A 22,156-nucleotide genomic window follows, 5' to 3' on the forward strand; every position below is an offset into this window, starting at 1 on the left:
TTATCTTTTAATGGTACTTTATTCCACCCTTTTTGGTATATTTGTTTCCTTTTTTTCACTTCTTTTTCTGTACTATTTTTCTACAGACCCAGTCATTGCCTTAACAAAAACGTGCTACTAACACAATAGTCACTGATTGAGATGTCAGGCAGAGTGAATCTGCTCCAGATGCAGCCAGAGCTTTTTCATGGTTCTCCCAACTACATGGCAGAGGTGCATATACAGTCAGCACTCTTGGTTGAAGACAGCGGTAGATTTTTTGTGGTTTTCCTGAAATCTGTGCTTATATGCTGCGATGCCCAAGAGAACTGATTGGAGCTTCAAGGTTGTTGTGAAAACTTGCTGCTGTGTTTGATCTCTGGCATTCTATTTACAGCTGTTTGTGATGTAGGTAATTGCCTTGATAGATATGCTCTTGCATTTTGAAGTAGGATTCAGGAGGATTTGATACTTGTTAGTCTATACAGATGTTTGGTTTAAGCAGAGCAAAATTACATTCCACCACATAAATCCGTTGATATGTTTGTCTTTCACTCACCTACATGTCTTGGTGATAAAAGAGGTGACAGCTCTGCCACCTAGCAGGGCAAATAACTGATCTAAGCCTGTGTCTTAATAGTGATCCATTGTGGGTTCTTGCAAAAAAATTAATGCTAGATCTTCTAAATGTGCTGTAAATCTTTTTAGTGTGATAGTTTTTAAAATAGATGGCTCATTGTAATGCTTGTCAACATACAGCTGCACAGCTCTTCTATACTAGGGGTAGGGGACATGAATATTGTGTGAACTGGCCTCATGAGGGCTGTCAGGTGCTTTTAATTGCCTGCCACTCTACTTCACCCTCACTTTCAAGCAAACTCCCTCTCAAATACGTTACACTGCTGGTATCTTTGTGGTGGTATCTTTCATTAAAGTCTGTGGTGCAGACTTTGCTCATTCCAGAACTATTTTTTTCCATGAAAGCAGGCTACTTCTCCAACCTCTTTGGGTTTAGCAGATCTTTATTAGAATGAATATTGTGAACTTGTTGGCTGCTTTTTGCAAGTATCTTAAACCCTTCTGTGTCTAAACCTTATTTATTTTATCAATGTTGAATCTAATAAAACAAGTCAGTCACAGGCAATCTTTCCAGTGGTGGTTCAGCATCTGACTCAAGTGCAATTGGTATCAATAGGAACTTTATATATCAGGCTCTCAATATCTATTTTTGATGCCGTGTTGAGCTGACTTTTTAATAATTCATTGGGATAGTATGGAATGATGTATGGTCCAATATGGCTGCTAGATTTAGTTATAAAGGATTTTCTTCAAGCAAAGAAGCAATGTACATAGGGAATAAATTATTGAATTTGGTAGGATCTACTAATGGTATTTCTTTTTCCAGCTGGTAAAACAAAGCTGCGTTCATTTCTTTCTCCTTTTTATGTAAGACGCAACTTCACTTTGTGTATTCTTGTGAAGCCAGTGAAAACATGCAAAGCATAAAAGGTTTGTCAAAGACATTTATTAACTCCTTAAATGATGGAGTTTTCTGTGATCCCTTTCTACTTTATGCACTCTTTTGATAGCTACTTGCTGTTTCCAAATTCAGAGGAAAAGTTCTTTCACTCAACCTGATGTTAACTTGCAACTTCATATTTTGAATTCCCACTGATCTCCTCTCTGCATCAATAAAACATCCATTTCGTTCTACCCTCTCACTTAAGAATACTTCACTAGTTACTAATCTGTTTGCAAGGAACATGCAGAAAAAAGATCTGATAAGTTCTTGCCAGATGTCCCCATGGATTTTATAAAGCTGTATGGATTTGGTGGGAGCATATTAATCTTTGTAAAATATGCACTGGTACAAGCACAACAAAAAAAAAGGTGCAGTGTAAAGGTAACAGAGCACTCATGCACTCTGAATTTTCTCCAAGCAATCAATGCAGATTAGTGACATACTTTTTGATATTCATAGCAAGAACTTTGCTAAATTGATGTATTATTATTCCTGTGCCTTCCCAATCTTTTCTTGTGATTCACGTTTAGTGAAATTGTCTTTGACTTTTTATATTGAAAACACCTTCAAATGACAAACTGCAGCATTTCAGCAGAAATGGTCTGGGAATACAGCCACATGGGACTTCAGTCTGGTATCAGAGAAATGAGTGGTAGTCTTGGTTCCCATGGGAAAGGCTTCTATTCAAGGAAAGGAAAGCACCAAAACATGCTGTCTGGAGGCCTTCTAGTTGCAGTTGTGTAAATTTGTTTTGATTTGGAAGGAGTGATTGGGAATACACCCCAGACTCTAAATAGGCACCTGGCGCTGGCCATAGGAGGACAATGCAGGGAACGATACAGAGCAGCATGCGGACAGGCTTCAGCCCTTTGAACAAGCCTGCAGCCATATAATAGCTGTTCTCTCAAAAGTCTGGCAGTCTAACATGCTGCTCAATCTGATTTTCTCTGCAGCTGCCTCCAGAGGTGTTTGGAGGAAGAACTAGTGGTGAAGGTCTGGGATGGCCAAGGAGGCTTGGGGTGGAGGCAGGAGCCAGTGGCCATGCTTTTGGAGAGTTAGTGCATCAGACTCAGGTCCAGTGAGGAGGGTGCAAAGGGCTCCGGAGTAAGGTTTGTGCTCTCTGTAGACAGGATGGGGGTGGGATGTGCTGCCTGTGCAGAGGAAGATGGACAGAAGGGCTCGCTTGCAAGTGCAGAGAACCAAGATCGGAGATAATGGCCAGCAAAGCTCCTCAGTCATGTTGAGCCAAGGTGAAGGAGCTGTAAATTCAGAGTGAATTAGGAAAGCAAGAGGGGCATCTTCAGAGTCAGAGCTAGAGTGGTGCTGTGTGAAAATTCCTTCAGAAAAGGATGCAGATCCCTCATTTCCTTCCCAGATGTCACGCATTAACCTTGTGCTTGGCTAACACAAGGATACAGTGCTGCCTGGGTCCAAACAGTCATTCACACCTGTGCTGTGGCCCGGTCTCTGCACTGCCTGGCCTCCCAGTCCTTTCTACTGCTTGGGTTACCCCTCTAGAGAGAGGTAGCTTAATTCATAGTAAATTTAATACATATTTGATAAGTATATGGATATCCACCCAGGCTAGAAAATTAATAAAGTTACTAGAACTTTATTGCATAACTTCTTAGACTTTGCTGGATACACCAATTGTAATCATTATCAAATATGCATAATTGTTGGCTTGATCTGTTACCTATCTCTCAAATTACATTTTAGACATCTAAAAATAATGTTTTGCTTTCAGTTATCCTACTATTTTGAGGGTCATATACATATTCACAATCTGCTTAAATATGCTGTTTCTCTCTGCTGAATAGGACTTTGAAGGAGAAGGCAGTCCTACAGAGTGTAGGATATACTTACCACTGGGATTGAGGCCTTCCCACAGCATGCAGAATAATAATTCCTCCAGGAGTCAAAAGAAGATCTGCTGTCAAGAGGGACATTAATTGTATTAAGAGAGGATTTGCACCTCAGCTCTCCTTGTATTTACTACTGCTCTCATAAAGAAGAAACTTGACTCTCTTTGAACCATTCCTCAATGAGTCTATCCTCCTGACCACGTATGTAAATAAACTTCTAGACCGAACCGAATTTTTCCCATCACTCTGTGATATTATGTATCTTGCTTGTCTTAGCAGTCTTCTGCCAGTGTAGCTCTGTAGGGATTTCCCCAATTTTTCTGCTGATAGTTCCCTCACAAACATTACTTAAGCCTGAATTCTGCATAGCTTTCCTTGACTTTAGTATAAGATCTGTGGTTACATTGAGAGTGATTCATCACCTCTAAACTTTTCATATAAAAACCAAATGTGCTAATTATCTTGTACAGCCAAGTACACTTTCCAGTGCACATTAGGGACAATCAACAGAATTATTTATAAATTATACCTGTGAATTAACCAGGACTTCCCCCCCCCTTTCCATAAAATAAATGTTACTGGTTTTTTAAACACTTTCTAATTGTTTCAGCTTCTGTTATCCAAGCCTTTGAGCTCAGTGTAATAAGCAATTTCTTCTGGCTGAGTTGCCTTTTATAATGGAGTGGAATGAGACTTGTAAAAACTACATTATGTTATCTCACAAAACAAAACTAATCATGATGAAGGCAAAGCCTTCGGTTGTGCTTTTGTTGTCATCTTTAATGTGAAAATGTTGCTGAATTATTGTTTTGTAGCTAACTAATGAAGGAGGAGAGGAGTTTTTATAATGTGCCATTTCAAAATGATAGTTCCTGGCTTTCCCATTCAACTTTCAGTTACTTTTGTCCTGGTAATATTTTTTCTTCTTACAGAAAAAAAACCCCAATCTGTTCCTGAATAGAATCTTTGGTAAGTCAGATCTCCCCATAAAGTGGAAGTCTTGATTAAAAAATTACTTTTCAGACAGACAAAATATATGAATGGCATGTTACATGGGTATTTTACGGGTAATCCACCAGTTTGGAATAAAAGAGCATATCCAGGAAAAAAAATGTTTTTTGCATATGTTCCTCCAGTGAAATAATCTACCAAACACTTTAATGAGACATTGAAGCAAATATAAATGATAATTTTAAAACCTTAATGGATGCATTTACTTAATAATGTAGAAATGCCTAGAATTGTTGAGGTTAAAATACACGCAATGAAGAATAAACTGTCAAGAAAACAAGATAAACTTGGCGGTTTTTCCAATATATTGGTAAAAAAGCTTAATGTCCATTATGAGAGATGATTAAACTCTCCCCAGATGACAGGACCTTCCAAAGACCTTGCATAGTCCTTTGCTTCTGTGGGAATTCCTTAGGGAAAACTTCATCTCATTATACATTTCTGCAGCTTGCAGCCCATGTGCTGCCTGTTGCCCTTGGAGCATCAGCCTTCCTTATGTTTTTTCTGGTCTGAGTGGATTTGTAGGACTACTTTTGCCCTAGCAAAGATCCTCTGAAGTAAATTGAGTATCTCTGAAGACGAGTATTCATGGACTTAATGTTATTGTGTCTGAAGGCAGACGGAACAGGGAAGTCAGCACTTAGAGGAAGCTCCTGACCATCATAGACTTCACTCATCTTCCTAGGTTTGTTTTTCACTCTTACCTTGGTAAAGATAAGTTGTCAAAATTAGGGCAGTTATTTATCTTTAAGGGTTGAACAAATGAAGGATGAACCATAAAGCAAATCAGAAGGACTGAAATGTGGTACTTTTCCTTTTTGCCCTTTTGTGTCTCGGTAGAACAGTTGCGGGTGTGAGAAGCTACCCGAAGCACACCCTGATCCTCTGCTATTGCTTCCTCAAACTCCCCCTTTCTTATTTCACAAGTAATTATATTTGAAAAAAAAAAAAAAAAATGTATCATGAAGCATTTAGTCCATAATAATCAGAATGAAAATAGAATAATGACATAGGCAATGCAATTCACCTATTATGACCCCACCACATGCATATATATTCATCATTCATGGCTTGACTTTGCGAACGAAGATTTGGGAAGGGCTTTACCCACGCTTACTACAAGCGCATTGATGACTGAAAAAGGCCAATGTGGGATAGGCAAATCTGGTTGCAAAAAGCACAGTGAAAGGTCTCCTTGGGTGGTACAGGCGCGACGCGATTCTTTCTACATTGTCTTTTCTCCTCGAGACTAATTCTGCGTGTGCTCTCAAAGGAGACAATGGCGTTATATATACCACATACATACGTTGCATCACTGGAGAGAATAGATTGAGAGAAGCTTATTGCTCTGAGAATAATGTTAAGAAAATAGAATACACCAGGGCAAAGGCTTTTCTTTTTCCTTTCTTCCTACCTTTTCTCCCTTCTTTTGTTTTCTTCTTTTTCTTTTCCCTGTAGATCTTTTGGTCCCTGTGTCTAAGACTTGCAGCTTTCCAGAGGTTTACTAAAACTGGCGCGTGTACCTAGCCTGCAAAATCTCAAGGCTGTAGGCAGCTAAATCAGAAAAGAAAAGCTGGTGATTATCAGACTGGAAAGAGGGAAGAGGGTTGCTGTGTAAAACATTATGCCCTATCTGCATTCAGCAGCCAGATAAACAGTGCCTGAAGTTGAATTCTTCTTGCATGTCTGAGGAAGCGAAACAAAACAGGCATTGTTTCCTAAGCAAAGGTGACTCTGCAGGGCTTAGACTAATACTATTAAGGTCCAAATCAGAAAAGGTTGTTGCAGTCAGCAATATTACTGTATTACCCCCTCTGTCATGCAGCTAAGGATGCTAAGCGCAAAGTTAGCTGATTTTGTTAAATTGTAGGAACCTTACTGGGCTTCAGGGAATGAAGATACAATAAAGAAGAGGGTCCAGGAGTATAAACCTAAAAGAAGTTTTACCCATTTAAAATTCCTATGTCAGGTATGATTATGGCATGTCCAGTCATCAAAATGGACTACAGTGGAGCAGTATATGGCTGTGGCATCTGAGAAGAATAGTGTTTTCTTCCGTGAGAATGATGCTACTAGACATTGCACTTATGCTGTTCTAGGTGTATGTTTTAGTAAGTCTAGGGGTGTGTGCATGTGTATACAGACACCTAAATACTTCTCCAGTCTTACTCACCGTGTGTTTGGTTTCCTTCTTTAGAAGACTTGTAAAAATCCCCTTTAGCTTCTATTCTGGTCAGAAGTCAGTCAAGAGCTTATGGCTGGAGAGCATATGTATTAATTTTTCTGTTCATGATAAATTAAGCTTTAAATCTAGATTGTTTATATATATATGTCTACAGTATCTACTATATCTTGATTTGTTTCTATGTTTCTTTCTCTAATTTTTGCGTCATGTCTTCTTTGGTTGTGCTCCATTACAGATACAGGTGTCAGTCTTTGATAAAAGCTTTCAGATTGCTTATGCCCTACTAGAGCTCCTAGGCATTTTTTCAGTATAAATGTGAAATAGTAAGCATGTTGTAAAGCATACATACCAGCAGTGAGAATTTGCTTCAATGCTTCCCTTTTCCCCTTTTTCTTCCTCCCCCCAGTAACAGCTGTAATGTCAAGAGAATTGGCATAGCAGAAAGCTGTTAGGTGATTGTAGCATGTATGAATGATACTTGTTTTGAGTTTTAAAGATCTTTTTCTGTGTGTAAAAAAGCTAGTCAGAAACATAAGTATCTGCAGAAAGATTCACTCTGTGCAACTCAGCTGATTTTTTCACATTTGTGAGTTTTTTTAATATTACCTTGGTGGATGGTTTTGTGGTAGTTAAAGCATTTACTAACATGGAATTACACATTTTCTGTGCATTTATAGTTTTTGGGTGGAAGCATCTTTCAGCTTCCATCTAGTGGGCAACATCGGTTCACTCTCTCGTTAGTGTTCAAGACTAGTAGCCTCAAAGACAGGTTTGCAGACGGCTTTTAATAAAGATAGATATTTCCTCTGCTGTCTTCCTTCTGCAGAGGAGTTTACAGAGAGTTTGTGTCAAAAAATTTTGCATGTGACGCCAGTGGCGTTTGTCTGTCTCACAGGGCCCTTTGGAGAAGAAGAGTAGAAGAGCTATGCCTGCGGTGGCTGGCTCACTGCTCCATTAAGATGAGGCAAGATTTAGTGTCAGCTCCTCCACCCTAGGGCCAAACTTGCCTTGCAAGTTACTGAGGGGATCATCTCCCATTGGACCTGGAGGTCGTGGGTACCATAGCGTCACGGACACCAGCATTTTAAATTTTGCATCAGCCATGATGAGACCTCCCTAGTTGCATGAGCCCAAAAGGGAGGAGAGAGGGAGACACCAGGCAGATTGGTGCACACCTCCATCTTCTGCTAGACTTGCTCCACTGAGCATTGCTGGCTGCAGCGTGGCCTTGTGAAGTGGCTTCTGCTGCGTGGGCAGAAATGGGTCAAATGCTGCATTCACAGGGGAGGTGTATGCATTTATCTTCCCCTTTGGTTAGAGGTCTGTATTCACTTCTGCTCTTCTGTACTGGTTATAAAAACCAAGGTAAAAGTATGCACGTTGTTAAAAAATAAATACCTCTGATAAACTTTAAATGCTCCATGAAAAAATCCTGTTTGGGTCTATTTTATTTCTTCAGCATGCCCAGAAGTCTATTAATGACTTCAGTCCTATAGGTCTGGAGGAGCTGCCTTCAACAGCATTAGCTGCAAGATCCAATTTAGAATGACGTAATGCATTAACGTGCTCTCGACTTGCATCAGTGGGAAGGATTTTCCACTTTAAAAGATGTGCCCTGCCAGAAGCTTCTTGGAGATGCATTTGCCTAATGAATTTATTTAGTGTCTGGCTTGCATTGCATGCTAATAAAACCTTTCAGACAAAATCATGATAAGAAGGTATTTTATGGTTTTCATTTATGCTAAAATATGCTGGTTTATTTGCTTTATGCCATATTTCTCTTAAGTATATGGGGAAAAGAAGTAAAAATAAATTCTGTCCAGTGGCCATATTAAAAATGAGTGACTTAGTGGAGCATGCCAGTTCGTCACTCAAGTTTTGTTTTGAGCTTGTGGGTAGAATCTGCTGATAAATCAATTCAAAAAATCTATATGGGATGAAAAACTGGAAACTATAATGTCTAGTGAACTTAATCCTATTAAAACAAAGTAAGAAAATTTCTCCACTTTATACATCACTAAGAAAAGATTGCCATATACTGAACTTTGTTAACAGTAGGCTTTGACCCCATTTGCTTTACATTTGCTTTCACCTCAAATATAAACAGGGAATCTGGCTATTCTCAAAGAATGCAAACAAAGTTCTTACACTTCTTGCTTTTTTTAGTGTTCGGTTTTCTTTTTTTTTTTACATATGATATTTTTAGCTTGATGCAGAGAAGAAGCTGATTACTTCCTAAGTAAGCAGCAAGGAGCACATTTTTTATGATTTAGAGTGCAGAATTGTACCCATGGAAGTGAAGGTCCTAACTCCCACTAGTTTCATTATGGAATGAAATTCACTGTCATGAAAAAAATGTTTTTACTCTGCACTGGTACCTTTGGCACTTGCAAAACAGTCTCACATATATATCACCTGCACCTACAACAAAGTTAGTTAATGAGTGTTCATTTTAAATGAAGTAGCATAATGTGTGAATACCTGTTCAGTAGTTGAGAGGAGGTAATACGCCTTAAAAATACTATGAAGATCTAGAAAGGTGTTGCATTGCAAGCAAATGCTTCAGGACAAACCAGAATTGTGTGTAAAGGTGAATACATGGTCTGTTCAACAGAGTAGCTAGATTTCGCTTCCAGTTTTGTCTCTTCCATGTTCCTGAATTAAGGATGGAGCATGGATGTAACCAGAAGCAGCATCTCCTTGCAGCCACTCACTGATGCTGCGTCACTCATGCTTGCAGTTTCTGTCGTGTAATCACTGATGTGCAACTACTGGCATCTATCCTTATGTTTGTAGGCATGTCATTTCATTGCCCTTGTTTTACTAATTCTCCCTCTTCTGCCTGCTCCTTTCTGTTAAACCTATGAAGCCTATGCACCAGGGGAACACATCTGCTCCCTGTGCACCAAGGCCTTACTCCTTAATGTAACCACTTTTATTTATCTTGTTTTATTAATCTCTCAGTCTATCACAAGGTATTTCTCTTTCTTGTTCAGAAGTGAGTCTGTCATGTTAACTAAATAGCAGCGTTCTAGACAAAGTGCATAGCATTAGCAGTCACTAAGGCATGGTTTATTTATTGCTGTTGTTTTTTATAAATTAGGTTTACTTTTACTGCTCCTGGCATTTAGTTGTAACGTAGACATTTCATTTGTGAGGCAAAATTGAGGTTTGTGGAAACAAACCTTACCATAGAGTTACTGGCTGCTTTCTACAAGTTTATTGTTCCAGAGACCCAATGGAGGGACACCACTTTATCAGATGCATTCAAAAAGAATAGAGCCAAGAGGTTAATTATGCTGAATTGCTTTTTCAAGTAGAATTTAACTTCATTCAGGAGAGAGATGTTTCGGTCAATGTTGTGAGTATTGAGCTGAGGCAGAGTCTGGGTGGCAAGGCAAGTTGACCAATGAGTGCACTAAAAAAACCAATGAATTCACTAAAAAAACCAATGAGCTTGGTCTTAGCCGGAGATCATGAAGGGCACTGAGAAATCGTTAAATCTAGAAATGGAGCCTAATGGAAGTCGATGGGAGAACAAGAATGGATATTTAATGAGCAGCAGTGCATCATGTTCTCCTCTGTTCAGAAATAAATGATGAGATACTTGAATTTCTCTCCAAACAACAATAAATGTAAAATATGAAAATAGCATGGGGAAAAAAAATCCTTTGGGCCATCCTCTCAGTACGTGATTTTGACAAGCCTTAATTAATTATTGGAGTTACTTGTGGAACAAGCTTACGTGAAAGTATGGCACCACAGAATGTCTGCTTAATAGTTAGCTACAAATGACATCTAGATTACCTTGAAAATCTGGGAATTCATTACACAGTATTATTGAAAAATTGCCACTGTAATTTCATTCTGCTGAAGAACACAGAATGGATGAATCTGCATGAAAACAGCTATAAGCCAGAAATCCTGGCAAGCAGTCTTAGGGAACATAGTTTATACTGTTGCAGTAACATGCTCATTACCCTTCAGGTAGCTTGCATGTATGGGTAGATATGTTATTGCTGCACTTCTGACTGGTAACTTCTGATTATATATTTGAAAGGAAAAGCAAAATCAACAGGTCTGCAACAGGGAGAGGTGTTGGAAAGGAGAGGTGCAAGATGAACTCTGGAGCTGGAGATACTTCAGCCAGTTTATCCAATAGGGATCTTCCTCACACAGGCAGATCCTCAGCCCAGGCAGGAGAGAGGGGGCTATTGGGGAAGCAGTGGAAATGTGAGGGTAGTTACACCATGTAGCCTTCTGCATTCATCTTAGCTGGGGAACTGGGCTCCCTTAATTACCACTGTTGTCAACAGGAGAAGAGATGAGCTTTGTCAATAGGCAATTCACGTTGCCCATGTTACACTTATTTTGGAACATCCTGTCCATCTTGACAGATACCTTTGACTAGTCTTTTGTTAGGGACTTGAGATGGCTGCACAAGTATTGGAAGAGATTTGAGTTTTGAGGTGTAATATCCACAGCAGGTCTTCAAAACACGTCTGTCTCTCATAGCATTCTCGCATGGAAGCTTTTCATGTTGAATGGTCTGTTGTGGTTTTCTTTGGTTGGGTTTTAAAATATTTTCTACTAAACTCCAAAATATCTTTTGGACTAGATTGTTCATATTTCTTCCTTGGCTTACAGCGGCTTATATGATTTGATTCTTCTATGTGTCTCTGCAGAAGGGCAGCTGTAGACACAACCAGGCTTTTAAAAAAGGTGCAGAATTGTATCTCCTAAGGAAATCTGAATTTAGATGGTTATCTACAAGAGGTGGACGGAAGAGCCATAGCATCTTCAAACACTGAGAGAAGAGACTGTGATGGGCACTTTTCCTGATCAATATGACTTTGGTTAAGATCCAGTAAAACCTAATTTTTAGGGAAATCTTTGTGGTTGTAATTCCTTTGCTCTTCTTCTCCGACTATGTAAAGAAAAGGGAGGCTGGGAAGTGACAGCTGCTGAAGGGCCAACAGGATGCCAGGTAGTTTTTGCTTCAATAAGCCACATTTGATACCACACTCCCATTTTTTTGAGTGAAGCAGATGGCAGAGTTCCTATTCTCTAATCACAGGGTCCAGGATTTTAGTAGTATTGCTCATGTTTTATGTTGAGTGAGGCATCTGGGACTCTCCCCTGTACCACTGCTGGGCACTGAGGCTTTCCTGAGCTCCAGAACTGGAAAAGAAATATTTTCCTAAAGCATCTCTGAAGGAGTAGAAGTGGTCTCTGGTTAGTGCTGGATTACTATAGCTGTTCAGCACTCTTCAGTTACTCCTCATTTCTGTTAACTATTAATTTGTGTTTTCTGTTTTGTGTCTGCACAGAGGTCAATTTTTCTGCCAAAGCTATAACGCAGTATAGCTGGGAACTGGGGGAGTAGCAATTTGATCAGGTTGAAAGTAATAATCTATTAATTTCTCCAAAGCTTTTTACTTTTAAGAGTGTTTCACGTTTGTGGTGTGAGTGATTTATATACATTTACATGGAACAGAAAACAACAGTCTTTATAAACAGATGTCATTGCTACTATGAATAAAATTCTGCTCCCATCTCAAGTAACAATTTCTTAAGCTTTATATTTGTGCATATCTGGGCTCTACTCATGAGTTGTGTTCTTCAGACTCAGATGAAGACAGCTGAAAACATGGGTGGTCTCCACCAGCTTTGCAGTTATGGCTGCCTCTGCTAATAGATTGGAGCAACTGTCTTCAAGGAGAGTGGACAGAAATAAATTGACAGTCAGTCCTGAGCTTTTCTTAGCATCCCTAAAGCCGTTCCACCACCCTGCATCAGGTGGTACTCCTGAAAGCGGTCCCTCGTCTGAGCTTTGCTGTATCAGCAAGATAGAGCATAGTGCTCAGTTCTTCAGGTGTGTGCTGGTCCTGGTATAAACTGAAATATGAGCGTATTTACTGGGTTTATCAATATCAGGCATGTTGCCAACAGTTCAATAATTGTTTGATCAAAGTAGGAGTTTTAAAAGAAAATTAAGCATTTTAATATTGTCACTATATATTTTTAGTATTCTTATATAGGAGGCTTACATTCCATTAGCACAAGAAACTATTTTTAAGTACTCTGGTTCCCTGTGAGGAAGTGAATTACTGCTAACTCCTAGTCAGATAACAGTTATCTTGCTTGTGATGCAGGTCCCCAAAAAGTATCTTTGCTTTTTTCTTGCAAAAAAGCCACAGATTGCCCAAGGAGGGTGTTTTGATGGTGGTCCCCGTGGGAGGAAATACTGTCAGTACGGTTCCAGGAAGCAATAAGCACCTTCATGAAAATAACTCAAGTCCTCATCCTTAATCCCTGCCTATCCTTTTTTATCTGATGGACTCAGCGAGGGCTGGAAGATCACAGTGCGGCTGAAAACAAAAGGGAGTTAACAAGATGTGACCAGTCAATGGATAAAACAATAGGCGAAGCCCTCCACATTGTCTAGTTCCCAGGTGTCCTTCCCATGCACAGGTAGCCATGTGGATCCTGGTGAGTTTGCTCTGCTGTGTAACACTCGGAGGGCTGCCACGGGCGGGCGGCTCGTGCCCATCGCAGTGCAGCTGCGCCTTCCACAGCCTCAGCGAAGGGACGAAAGCCAGGTATGCCGATATCTCACTGGGGGTTGTTGCTGCTCTTTCTCGGGGTGTTGGGGATTTTATTTCTTTTCCTCTGTAAGGATGGTCACAGGAGAAAATATTGCTTCCAGACTCCCTGTCCATTATTTTTCCAGTTGCTTTGCGCTCTAGCTTTATTTGCAGAGGATTAGCTTCTAAAAACAGAGTAAGCTGATTTCAGAGAAAGCGTTTGGGCATCTTGTCTGTGAGAAGTGACATAATTACCACTGGTGCAATAGCAAAAATGGAATAAAATTTAAATATTTTCTTTCTTTTTTTACCTTTATGCTAAAAATGCTAGTTTAAAAAAGCTTTATCCTGCTCTGCTGGTTTGTTTCTGAAGTGTAACTAGATCTGGTTTATGTTGTGGTACCACAAACTGCAATTCCATTTACTTGAAAAATCCTTCAGATGGAGATTTTAGGCAAAGCAACAGACTCTAGATGAGAATGAACAACAACAATAACAAGAAGATAATAATAATACTAAAAATAAATTAATATAATTCTCAAACCGTAAACTTTCAGTTAAAAAAGAAGACCAGACCAGAAGGACACCCATTTTTGAATACAATGCCCTTGTACAGACATTTCTCTGGAGGACTGTAATTAAAAAGTCTTCCTGAAGGGTAATCACAAAGTAATGATCTGACTTAAATGAAACACAGGCTACATTTTTATAAGATGTGGCTCGCAGTAGAGGAGGTTTTGTGACAGAGATACAATATTTGCAAAATCCTTTGGAAGAAATCTTTCCTAGACAAGACCATGGTACTGAAATGAAAGGCTGTCCCCTGTATTTTGGATCCTCATGAAATAGATCTACTTTCTTACTGCTTTTATGGTGCCATAGATTTAATACCAGAAACTTTCCCAGTAAGAAGCATGATAGAGACTGTAGTAATCTGCAATTGTTAAAAGGGAGTACAATAGCGGGAGAACCAATTATTGCTCCATAAATGTTACAGTTTGCAGGGGAATTTCCTCTCACTGACTGTAAAAAGCTGTACTGTATTATGGTAAGACACATAATAGAGGGAATATCCATTAAAGAGCGTAATGTGACCTTTTTTTCTGTGTTATGATTCATATTTCTCACTAGTAGGAGATTATCCCATAGATTAAATGTTTAGTGCCCACTGACATAGTTTAGGGACAATATGAGAAGCACACTGGTTTACTGCCATAGTGTCTCTGTTATCAAATGTTTTGTGTCATGCCTGCACACACACACACACACACACACACAATGTTTTATTGAAAGAGGATTTCTGGATTTTTCTTATTTGATAGATTTTTATCTTTCTCAACATCTCAACTTTCAGCTGAGGGTAGGCAGGATTTAATGCCACAATAAAAGTGCTGGATTAGAGTAATGTACTATGCTTTGATTATAAATTAACAATTTAACTATAGGCTCAAATAACATTTAACTCTGGGAAGCTTGCATGAGCAGTTCAGCTATGTTATTTGTTTTTTGCTGATAGTAGAGGAATAATTGCTTTCAGCAAAACCAATCTGGTTTTGGCAGCTTTGTAATATTCTGTTTATCAGTCAGGCAGCAAGATAAGAAAATGTTACTTCACTGATCACACTACATTTCTTACTGTATCTTGTTTAGCATGTGGAGTGGGACATGCCTATCTAACCTGCTACCTTTTGCAAGGTGGCTTTGTATTTTGTTGAGAACTTGCTTTTCTCTCATTGCTCATAGACAAATTACAGTGCAGTCTGAGAGACCTATTTTGTCTCCCTTCATTCTTCATGGCTATCTACAATCCCACATCTTGGCAAAGTCAAAGCCAAAATTTCTTGTACAAAGGCTGTAAAAATACAGCATAGGGTTTTTATGATTTGACCTTTATAGATTAGAAATATGAAAGAATGATTAAGACACATAAATCTGCCTTGTTTTTAGTATAGCATTTTCCAGAGAGTTAATTTTCTGCACTTTCAGTCTCATAACTCTACATGCCTCGTTCTTTGTAGAAGATTGGTTCTTGGTAGTCACTCTAGGGGAAGGAGGTTTCTGCTATGAGGGTGGTGAGGCTGGAAGAGATTGCCCAGAGAAGCTGTGGCTGCCCCATCCCTGGCAGTGTTCTAGGCCAGATTGGATGGGACTTTGTGCAACCTGGTCTTGTGGAAGGTGTCCCTGCTCATGGCCGGGAGTTGGAACTAGATGATCTTTCAGGTTCCTTCCAACTCAAACCATTCAATGATTCTGTGACTGTAGACACCTTCCAGACTATTTCATAGTAAAGCAGACTTGCTGAAGTGTATTTCCAATGAGTTATTTTCTTATCCTCATTTCACAAATCCTGTACCATATTTAATCTATATTTAATCTATTTAATCTATATTGCTTATTGCCATTCACAGGTCAGCAAGGCTTCTTTTCGTATGTCTTTTATGGTTCAGTTTATGGATCCTTTTGATTTAACGTGCACTAGAATCTTCTGTTGTGCATGAATGTTGTCACTGCTGTCTATCATAAGTAATCTAAAAAAATGAAAGAAAAAAAGAAGCAGGAACACTGTATGGGCCAGACTTAGACTTGCACCACTCCAGCAGAGGCACAACACTGCAATCTCTGCAATCAAAAGGTACATATGAATTACTGCAAGTTGATGTACTTATGGTGATGATGTAGTAGAGATCATCAGCAAGTAAGAAGAAATCTTGTGAAAAAAGAAAGGCGGATCAAAGTCTTACACATAAATAAAGTTTCAAAACCTGTTCAAAATGTGAGAAAGTCACATCTGTGTTTGTTTCTCCACCAGGACAGTGCTATGTAATGACCCGGAGATGACCCTCACTCCCGTGAACATTCCTGTAGATACATCCAAGCTTCGGATAGAAAAGACAGCCATCCGCAGGGTGCCAGGAGAGGCTTTCCACAGTCTCCACAACCTTGAGTACCTCTGGTTGCCCTATAACTCCCTGGCCAGCCTCAGCGGGATCACCTTCAAGGGCCTTCATCGCTTGCAGGAGCTGAGGCTGGATGGAAATGACTTAATATCATTCCCCTGGGAAACCCTGGCTGACATGCCACAGCTAAGACTTCTGGATTTACATAACAATGAACTTACCTCAATCCCTCCAGATGCTGCTCGTTATGTTAAGAATATCACATACCTGGACCTGTCAAGCAATAAGCTGATGACTCTTCCTCAGGCTCTTATTGCCACCTGGGCCAATCTCCAGGCCGTTCCTTACTTCCCCAACGATAACTCCAAGATGATCCTAGGTAAGAGAAGTGCCTGTCATTTTGCAGGGGGCACAAATGTCAGGAGCTCTGCATCTTATTGCAGCATTTTCACCCACTGTGGTTACCATAGCAAGTACACTCTTGTGTATAATTTAAGACCCCATATAAAGTGAGCATATTCATTTACATATTAAAAAACTCACCTCAGGTTCCCCATCACTTGGCTTATTACACCATAAACTTCATCACTTGCTTGAATCTTTGTAACATAAAACTGATGACTCTTGCTCAAGCCCTTTTTATTTATTGATACTAATTTTTGACAGAAATACAAATATGATTAGAGCTCCACATCATTCATGTGATCTTTTCTGATAACAGTTGCTATGAAATAGATCAATTTTAAGCAGCATTAAATAAAAAGACAGATATTTATTATGTCCAAATTAAAGAGGAATAAACACATCACTTTGCACAAAATTTGGGTCAGGACTGCCAGTTTGTCTCTTTCCAGAGCCTTGTTTATCTGTTCACACAGAATTAAAACCTAGTCTCCCCAAAGCCACCAAGACATTGTTATGAAGTATTTTTAATATTGTAAAGTTACAAGAATCCACTTTTTGGTGATTGTTCTGGGCTCCTCAGAAGTATGGCTTTGGGGTAATTGTTCATTTTTGTCTCTGAGGGTACATTACAGATGACTGTCTTGAATCCTCCTAGATGCAGTATCCTTAGATGAGGTTTTGAGCACATTTACTAGTTCTGGGGATTACTACTCAGCCTTTTAGGCGTCATGCACTAGTTCAAATCCATGTCAGGTTGATGATGGTTAGGAGTTGCCATCTGCTGTGTTTCCTTGCTATGAGCTGACCTAGCTCCACTGACTGGCTGATCTCTGGACTGTGTGCATCTGTGTGTACTGCCTCTACAGCCATGTTCTCTGGATAAATTGAAGGAAGAAAAGTGTTTAAAACCAGATGCAGTGGAAAGAGACATAAGACCTTAAGAAGATTCAAACTGACACCTACAAAGCTTGCTCCACAGCAAATGTTCTTTAAGGTTTCATTAACATCAAGAGAGGAGCAGATTTTTTGTCACCTTGTTTTGCCAGATGCAGTATCAGTTCTTTAAGCTGAAGCTGGCAGTTTGGGATTGCCCATTTCATTTGTGGCATAACAAGACACTGCCTAGATCATACTCTTTGTTTTTCTTTAGAGTCAAGTTACATGTGAAAATGTTACTCCATTAAATATAGATTAGGAGAGTATTCTGCCAAGAAGAACAGCTCATGCCTTGATGCTCATGGCCAACCTGAGTGTTTTTATAGCCAGCTGTGCACAGGTTCCTTGTGCCATGATCCTAAAAAATTAATGTAGGCAAATGACTATAATGCTAAGATTAACACTGTAATGTATAGACACTTCAGCTCCTAGGTCCTATCCTGCTGACACCCATTGGGACAGGGTATATGAAACACATGTCCATCACAGGAGCAGAATGGGAGAATACAGCTGCATGTTTCTGTTTCACTCTGCTCATGACTGCTTCTCATGGAGGTATAAAAAAATCCATGAATAGTAACGAGTCAGCCTAGTTCCTTCCTTTGTCTACAGTGCATCATTGTGACTCCTTTTTAGATCCCTTGCTTGTCAGCTATTTCAAGAAGTACCTTCAATGGTAGCCTGCTGGCTGATAATCTGTGCCAAGGCTGCAAGCTTTTGCACAGGAGGATCAGCCACATGAACCCACAGGATTTTGCCATGCAGGGCAGCAAATGCCAAGGCTTTGGGGGTGCCACAGCATCAACTGGGGCTGGGGCGTCTGCCAGGGAATCTGCAATAAATTGTGCATGAAGTCAGAAGTAAGCTGCTAGCAAAAATGCCAGAAGCCACACAGCCAAGCTGAACTTTCATTCTTTACTTAGTCCCCTTAACTTTAATACATTAATTAATAAGAGGTGCTCTCCCACCAAGGTCTCCTGCTTTCAAATCCCTTTCCAAGCCCAGGGAAGATGGTCTGCAATGGCCTTAGAAGGTGCTGTTGGAGTGACTTAGTGCTCTGATTTATTTTGACAGGCTTGCAAGACAATCCTTGGGTATGTGACTGCAGTCTGTATGAAATGGTCCATTTCCTAAATTTCCAGTCTCCTAACATAGCATTCATTGAGCCCAGGCTGAAATGCTTCACCCCCCGGAGCCTTGCAGGAGTCTACTTCAGCCAAGTTGAGCTAAGGAAGTGTCAAAGCCCTGTTGTGCATACATCTGTAGCCAAAGTAAAGACCATCCTGGGCAGCACTGTGCTACTACGATGCGGAACAACGGGGGTGCCCATTCCTGAGCTCAGCTGGAGAAGAGCTGATGGCGCTCAGCTAAATGGCACAGGTGGGTTTGGTTTAAGCTTTTCTCCTGCACACAGAATGGGTGAGGGAGACCTGCATGTTTTTCTACAGACTCTTTGGCAAATGGACGCTTCCATGACAATAGATACTTCCCACTGATAAAAGACCCTAAAAGATGAAAGTGGTGCAAAATTAATATTCACTATAATTCACAATAGTAGCTTCTGTAATTCACTATTGCATTGTGATTTTTCTATAAACTATGAAATTACTTACATGTTGATGTAAATATCATCAGATAAATGTATGCTGTCATGTAAAAGGTTGGTTTTACTTTGTCTCGTAACAGTTGTGGTAGTGAGATGAGTCAAGGGGTTTTCTGCAAATCTGTTGGAGCTGAAGAAATATGTCCAGCTGTAACAAGAGACTGTATTAAGTCTGACGGTTATTCAGTCACTAAAAAGGCTCAAAGTAAACTCTACGTACACTTTCAGGAAAGTATTCTCTGTTTTATTTTTTGTTATGGCTCTCTTTCAAGTGTAGGAGGGATGCTCACAGCAAAATGGATAGATGTCACTGTGAGGAGCAGCTCTGCTACATCTTGCACATCATGTACAACAGAGCAATGACTTGTGCAGATCCCCAAAAGGGGTATTTATTACAAGTGGTTCTACTGATGTGAAAGAAAAATGCTCTTTCCCCTGTTTCTGTGCACCAAGGTCCCCTGTAACCCTTCTATGATGTATTTTGTGCCCCATTAAATCAGACTTCGGGACCTATCAATAAAAAGGTAGCTGAAAATTATTTCTCAACAATGGCAGCTTCTGTGCTGATGCTATAATATGACTGAAATACTGGTGTTCTGAACAGAAAGGAGTGAGAAACAGCCCACAGTCTGTATGCATGGCTAAGTGCCATAGGAAGACCAGTAGCTGCCTTATGTTTTTTTAATATACCCATTCAGTAAATAATTAAACTGAAAAAGTAAGGTCTGATGCCATTGTATTTTACTACCATTGGAACATGTCCTGGTTGCCAAGGCTGGATCCTCACCCCACAAGTGCTTGGGAGAAGTTTGCATCCTGTCTTACCTTTGCCTTTCAGACATCTCCCTGGTTTTTAACTGTCAAGGGGAAAGGGCAGAGATAGTATGTACTCATCCTAAGGAGGCTGGTTAAATAAGGAAGCAGGTGCTTTACCCTTTTTCCTGATCCCAGCTCTTTTTTTCTGCACAAATATAAAAAGTCAAAAAAGAGCTAGTTTTAGGCTCCCGATAAACCAAGTAAGAAAATCAACACACAGCTGTGTACGTATCGTTCAGTGGTAAGTGATCAGACTTCCCTGTGTTTGAGTCAACATGAAAACCTGCATGAATTTAGCAATAAAATGGATATTATTTTGCAGATATTTTTCTCCATATAATCTAGACTAATCCATATATGGTTGTTAGAAGAAAATCTCCACTATTTGTATTTTCTATGACTCAGAAGACTGCATCTAATGTTCAGATAGATTGTGCTACTGTCTACTGCTTCTGCTCTTTTAGCATGGTGCCTACGTAAGAGCTTTAAAGCTTTATTCTTCCTTTCTTTTTTTTTTTTTAATGGAAGAACCTTTCCTGTTTTGTTTCAAACTGTCAGTTTGGAGGAAATTGCATCAAATGCTTCATATATATGTGGTCTGAAACAGTATAAATCCTAACATAATCTAATTCTAGTATTACTGTCCTTTTCTTGGATTTACTTTGATTTTGCAGTGTTCTTGGTGGCAAAAAGAAATGATTCTACTATATCGAGCAGATACGTGGCTGACTGAATCTTAGTATTTAGGAAACTATGTTATTAATTTTATTGATTATTGCCTATTACATTTTTCCTTCCTTGCAGTTCACCAAGAGATTTCCAGTGATGGGATGAGCTGGTCTATTCTGGGCCTGCCTGTAGTCTCTTATCTGGACTCTGGAGAGTACATCTGTAAAGCAAAGAATTTTCTGGGGGCAACAGAGGCATTCATATCTCTCATCATCACAGACTCAGAAAGCACAGATGACCCCAACTCTAATGTCAAAGGCGCATGGAGTGGGAAGACAAGTGGGATGGAAGCAGCTGCCTACAATGACAAGCTAGTGGCAAGGTATGTTATCACCACCTCCACTGTGCCTACCTTGGGCACTGGAGAGGGCATCATCCCAGATGTGGCACAAGACAGCAACCCCCGAAACCTGCTGGTGAGTCCGCCTACTGCTCAGCAGGAGCCAGAGCGAATGGTGAGGTCTGTCAGGGTGATAGGAGACACTGACCAGAGTATCACCCTGGCCTGGAAGGCTCCTCTGGCAAAGAACACAACAGTATTCAGTGTCCTCTATGCCATCTTTGGAGAGAGGGACATGCGGCGCATCAGCGTGGAGCCAGGGAAGACCAAGGTGACCATTTATGGGCTGCTGCCAAAGACCAAATATATCGTGTGTGTCTGTGTAAAAGGGCTGATCCCCAGGAAAGAGCAATGCATTATATTTTCCACAGATGAAGTCGCCAGTGCAGGAGGGACCCAGAAGCTCATTAATGTGGTTGTCATCAGTGTGGCCTGTGTTATTGCTGTTCCTCTAACACTGGTGGTCTGCTGTGGAGCACTAAAAAGGCGCTGCAAAAAATGCTTTGTCCGGAAACCCAAGGAAATTCAGGAGTCCTATGTCACCTTTGAAAGCCTGTCCCCTGGGGCCAATGCAAAAGGTGTGGAAGGAGAATACTTGACTAGACATACCCCTGATGAGTCGAACAGGCTGTTGTCTGCCCGATCCAGTGTGGATTCAGAAGCAATACCAAAGATAGAGGGGCAACCTAATGAATACTTTTGCTGATGGTAACTAGACTGACTGTCAGCTCATGAAATGGAAAGCACATGGCTGTATATATAACTCTCTTCTACAGCTCTGCAGGCCACCCTGTCAGTGCTTCTGTTTCTGACATGTTCTGGGGGACGATGCAAGAGGGTTGGCCAAGTTTTACAGAAACATGTTGCTCATCCCACATGGAGTTTGCTGTTTTTACCCAGTCAAAAGCTTGTGTGACAATGGCCTCATTCTCCTGGACCACTTTTATATTCATAAGATGAAGTGTGCACGCTGAGTGTGAGCACATTAAGCAACATTTCTGAGTGTACTCTACTTGGTGTTCTTTAGTACCTGCTCTGCAATATGCTAAGTATTTCATTTTCAGTTCTTTTGGTATTTTTTGGTTGACAAACAGAGGAGTGTTTAGTAATTTTAATATAAATATCTACGAAAGTAAAGACTGAGAGTCTTACCTTTTACATCCCCTATGTTTGCATGAAACATGCAGCTTGATGCTTAATAAATCAGTAATGACACATGCACAGCAACTGTTTCTAGTATGTCTAACATAAAAGCAGCTCTCTGTTCTGTATTCAGGGAAA

The 22,156-nt window shown here is 40.1% G+C and overlaps 1 protein-coding gene across 1 annotated transcript; it reads left to right on the forward strand.

Moving 5' to 3' along the window:
- Positions 1 to 12,953: 12,953 nt before the first annotated feature.
- LRIT1 (leucine rich repeat, Ig-like and transmembrane domains 1) lies at positions 12,954 to 21,581 on the forward strand (the record flags this gene model as incomplete). Its single annotated transcript, XM_080620573.1, has 4 exons — positions 12,954 to 13,164; positions 15,959 to 16,425; positions 18,462 to 18,767; positions 20,611 to 21,581. The coding sequence occupies exons 1-4, from the start codon at positions 13,043 to 13,045 to the stop codon at positions 21,579 to 21,581; spliced, it is 1,866 nt and encodes a 621-aa protein (XP_080476699.1). The 5' UTR covers positions 12,954 to 13,042.
- Between the last annotated feature and the right edge of the window lie 575 nt (positions 21,582 to 22,156).

The sequence above is a fragment of the Psittacula echo genome (genome assembly GCF_963264785.1).
Source record: "Psittacula echo genome assembly, chromosome: 6".
NCBI lineage: Eukaryota > Metazoa > Chordata > Aves > Psittaciformes > Psittacidae > Psittacula > Psittacula echo.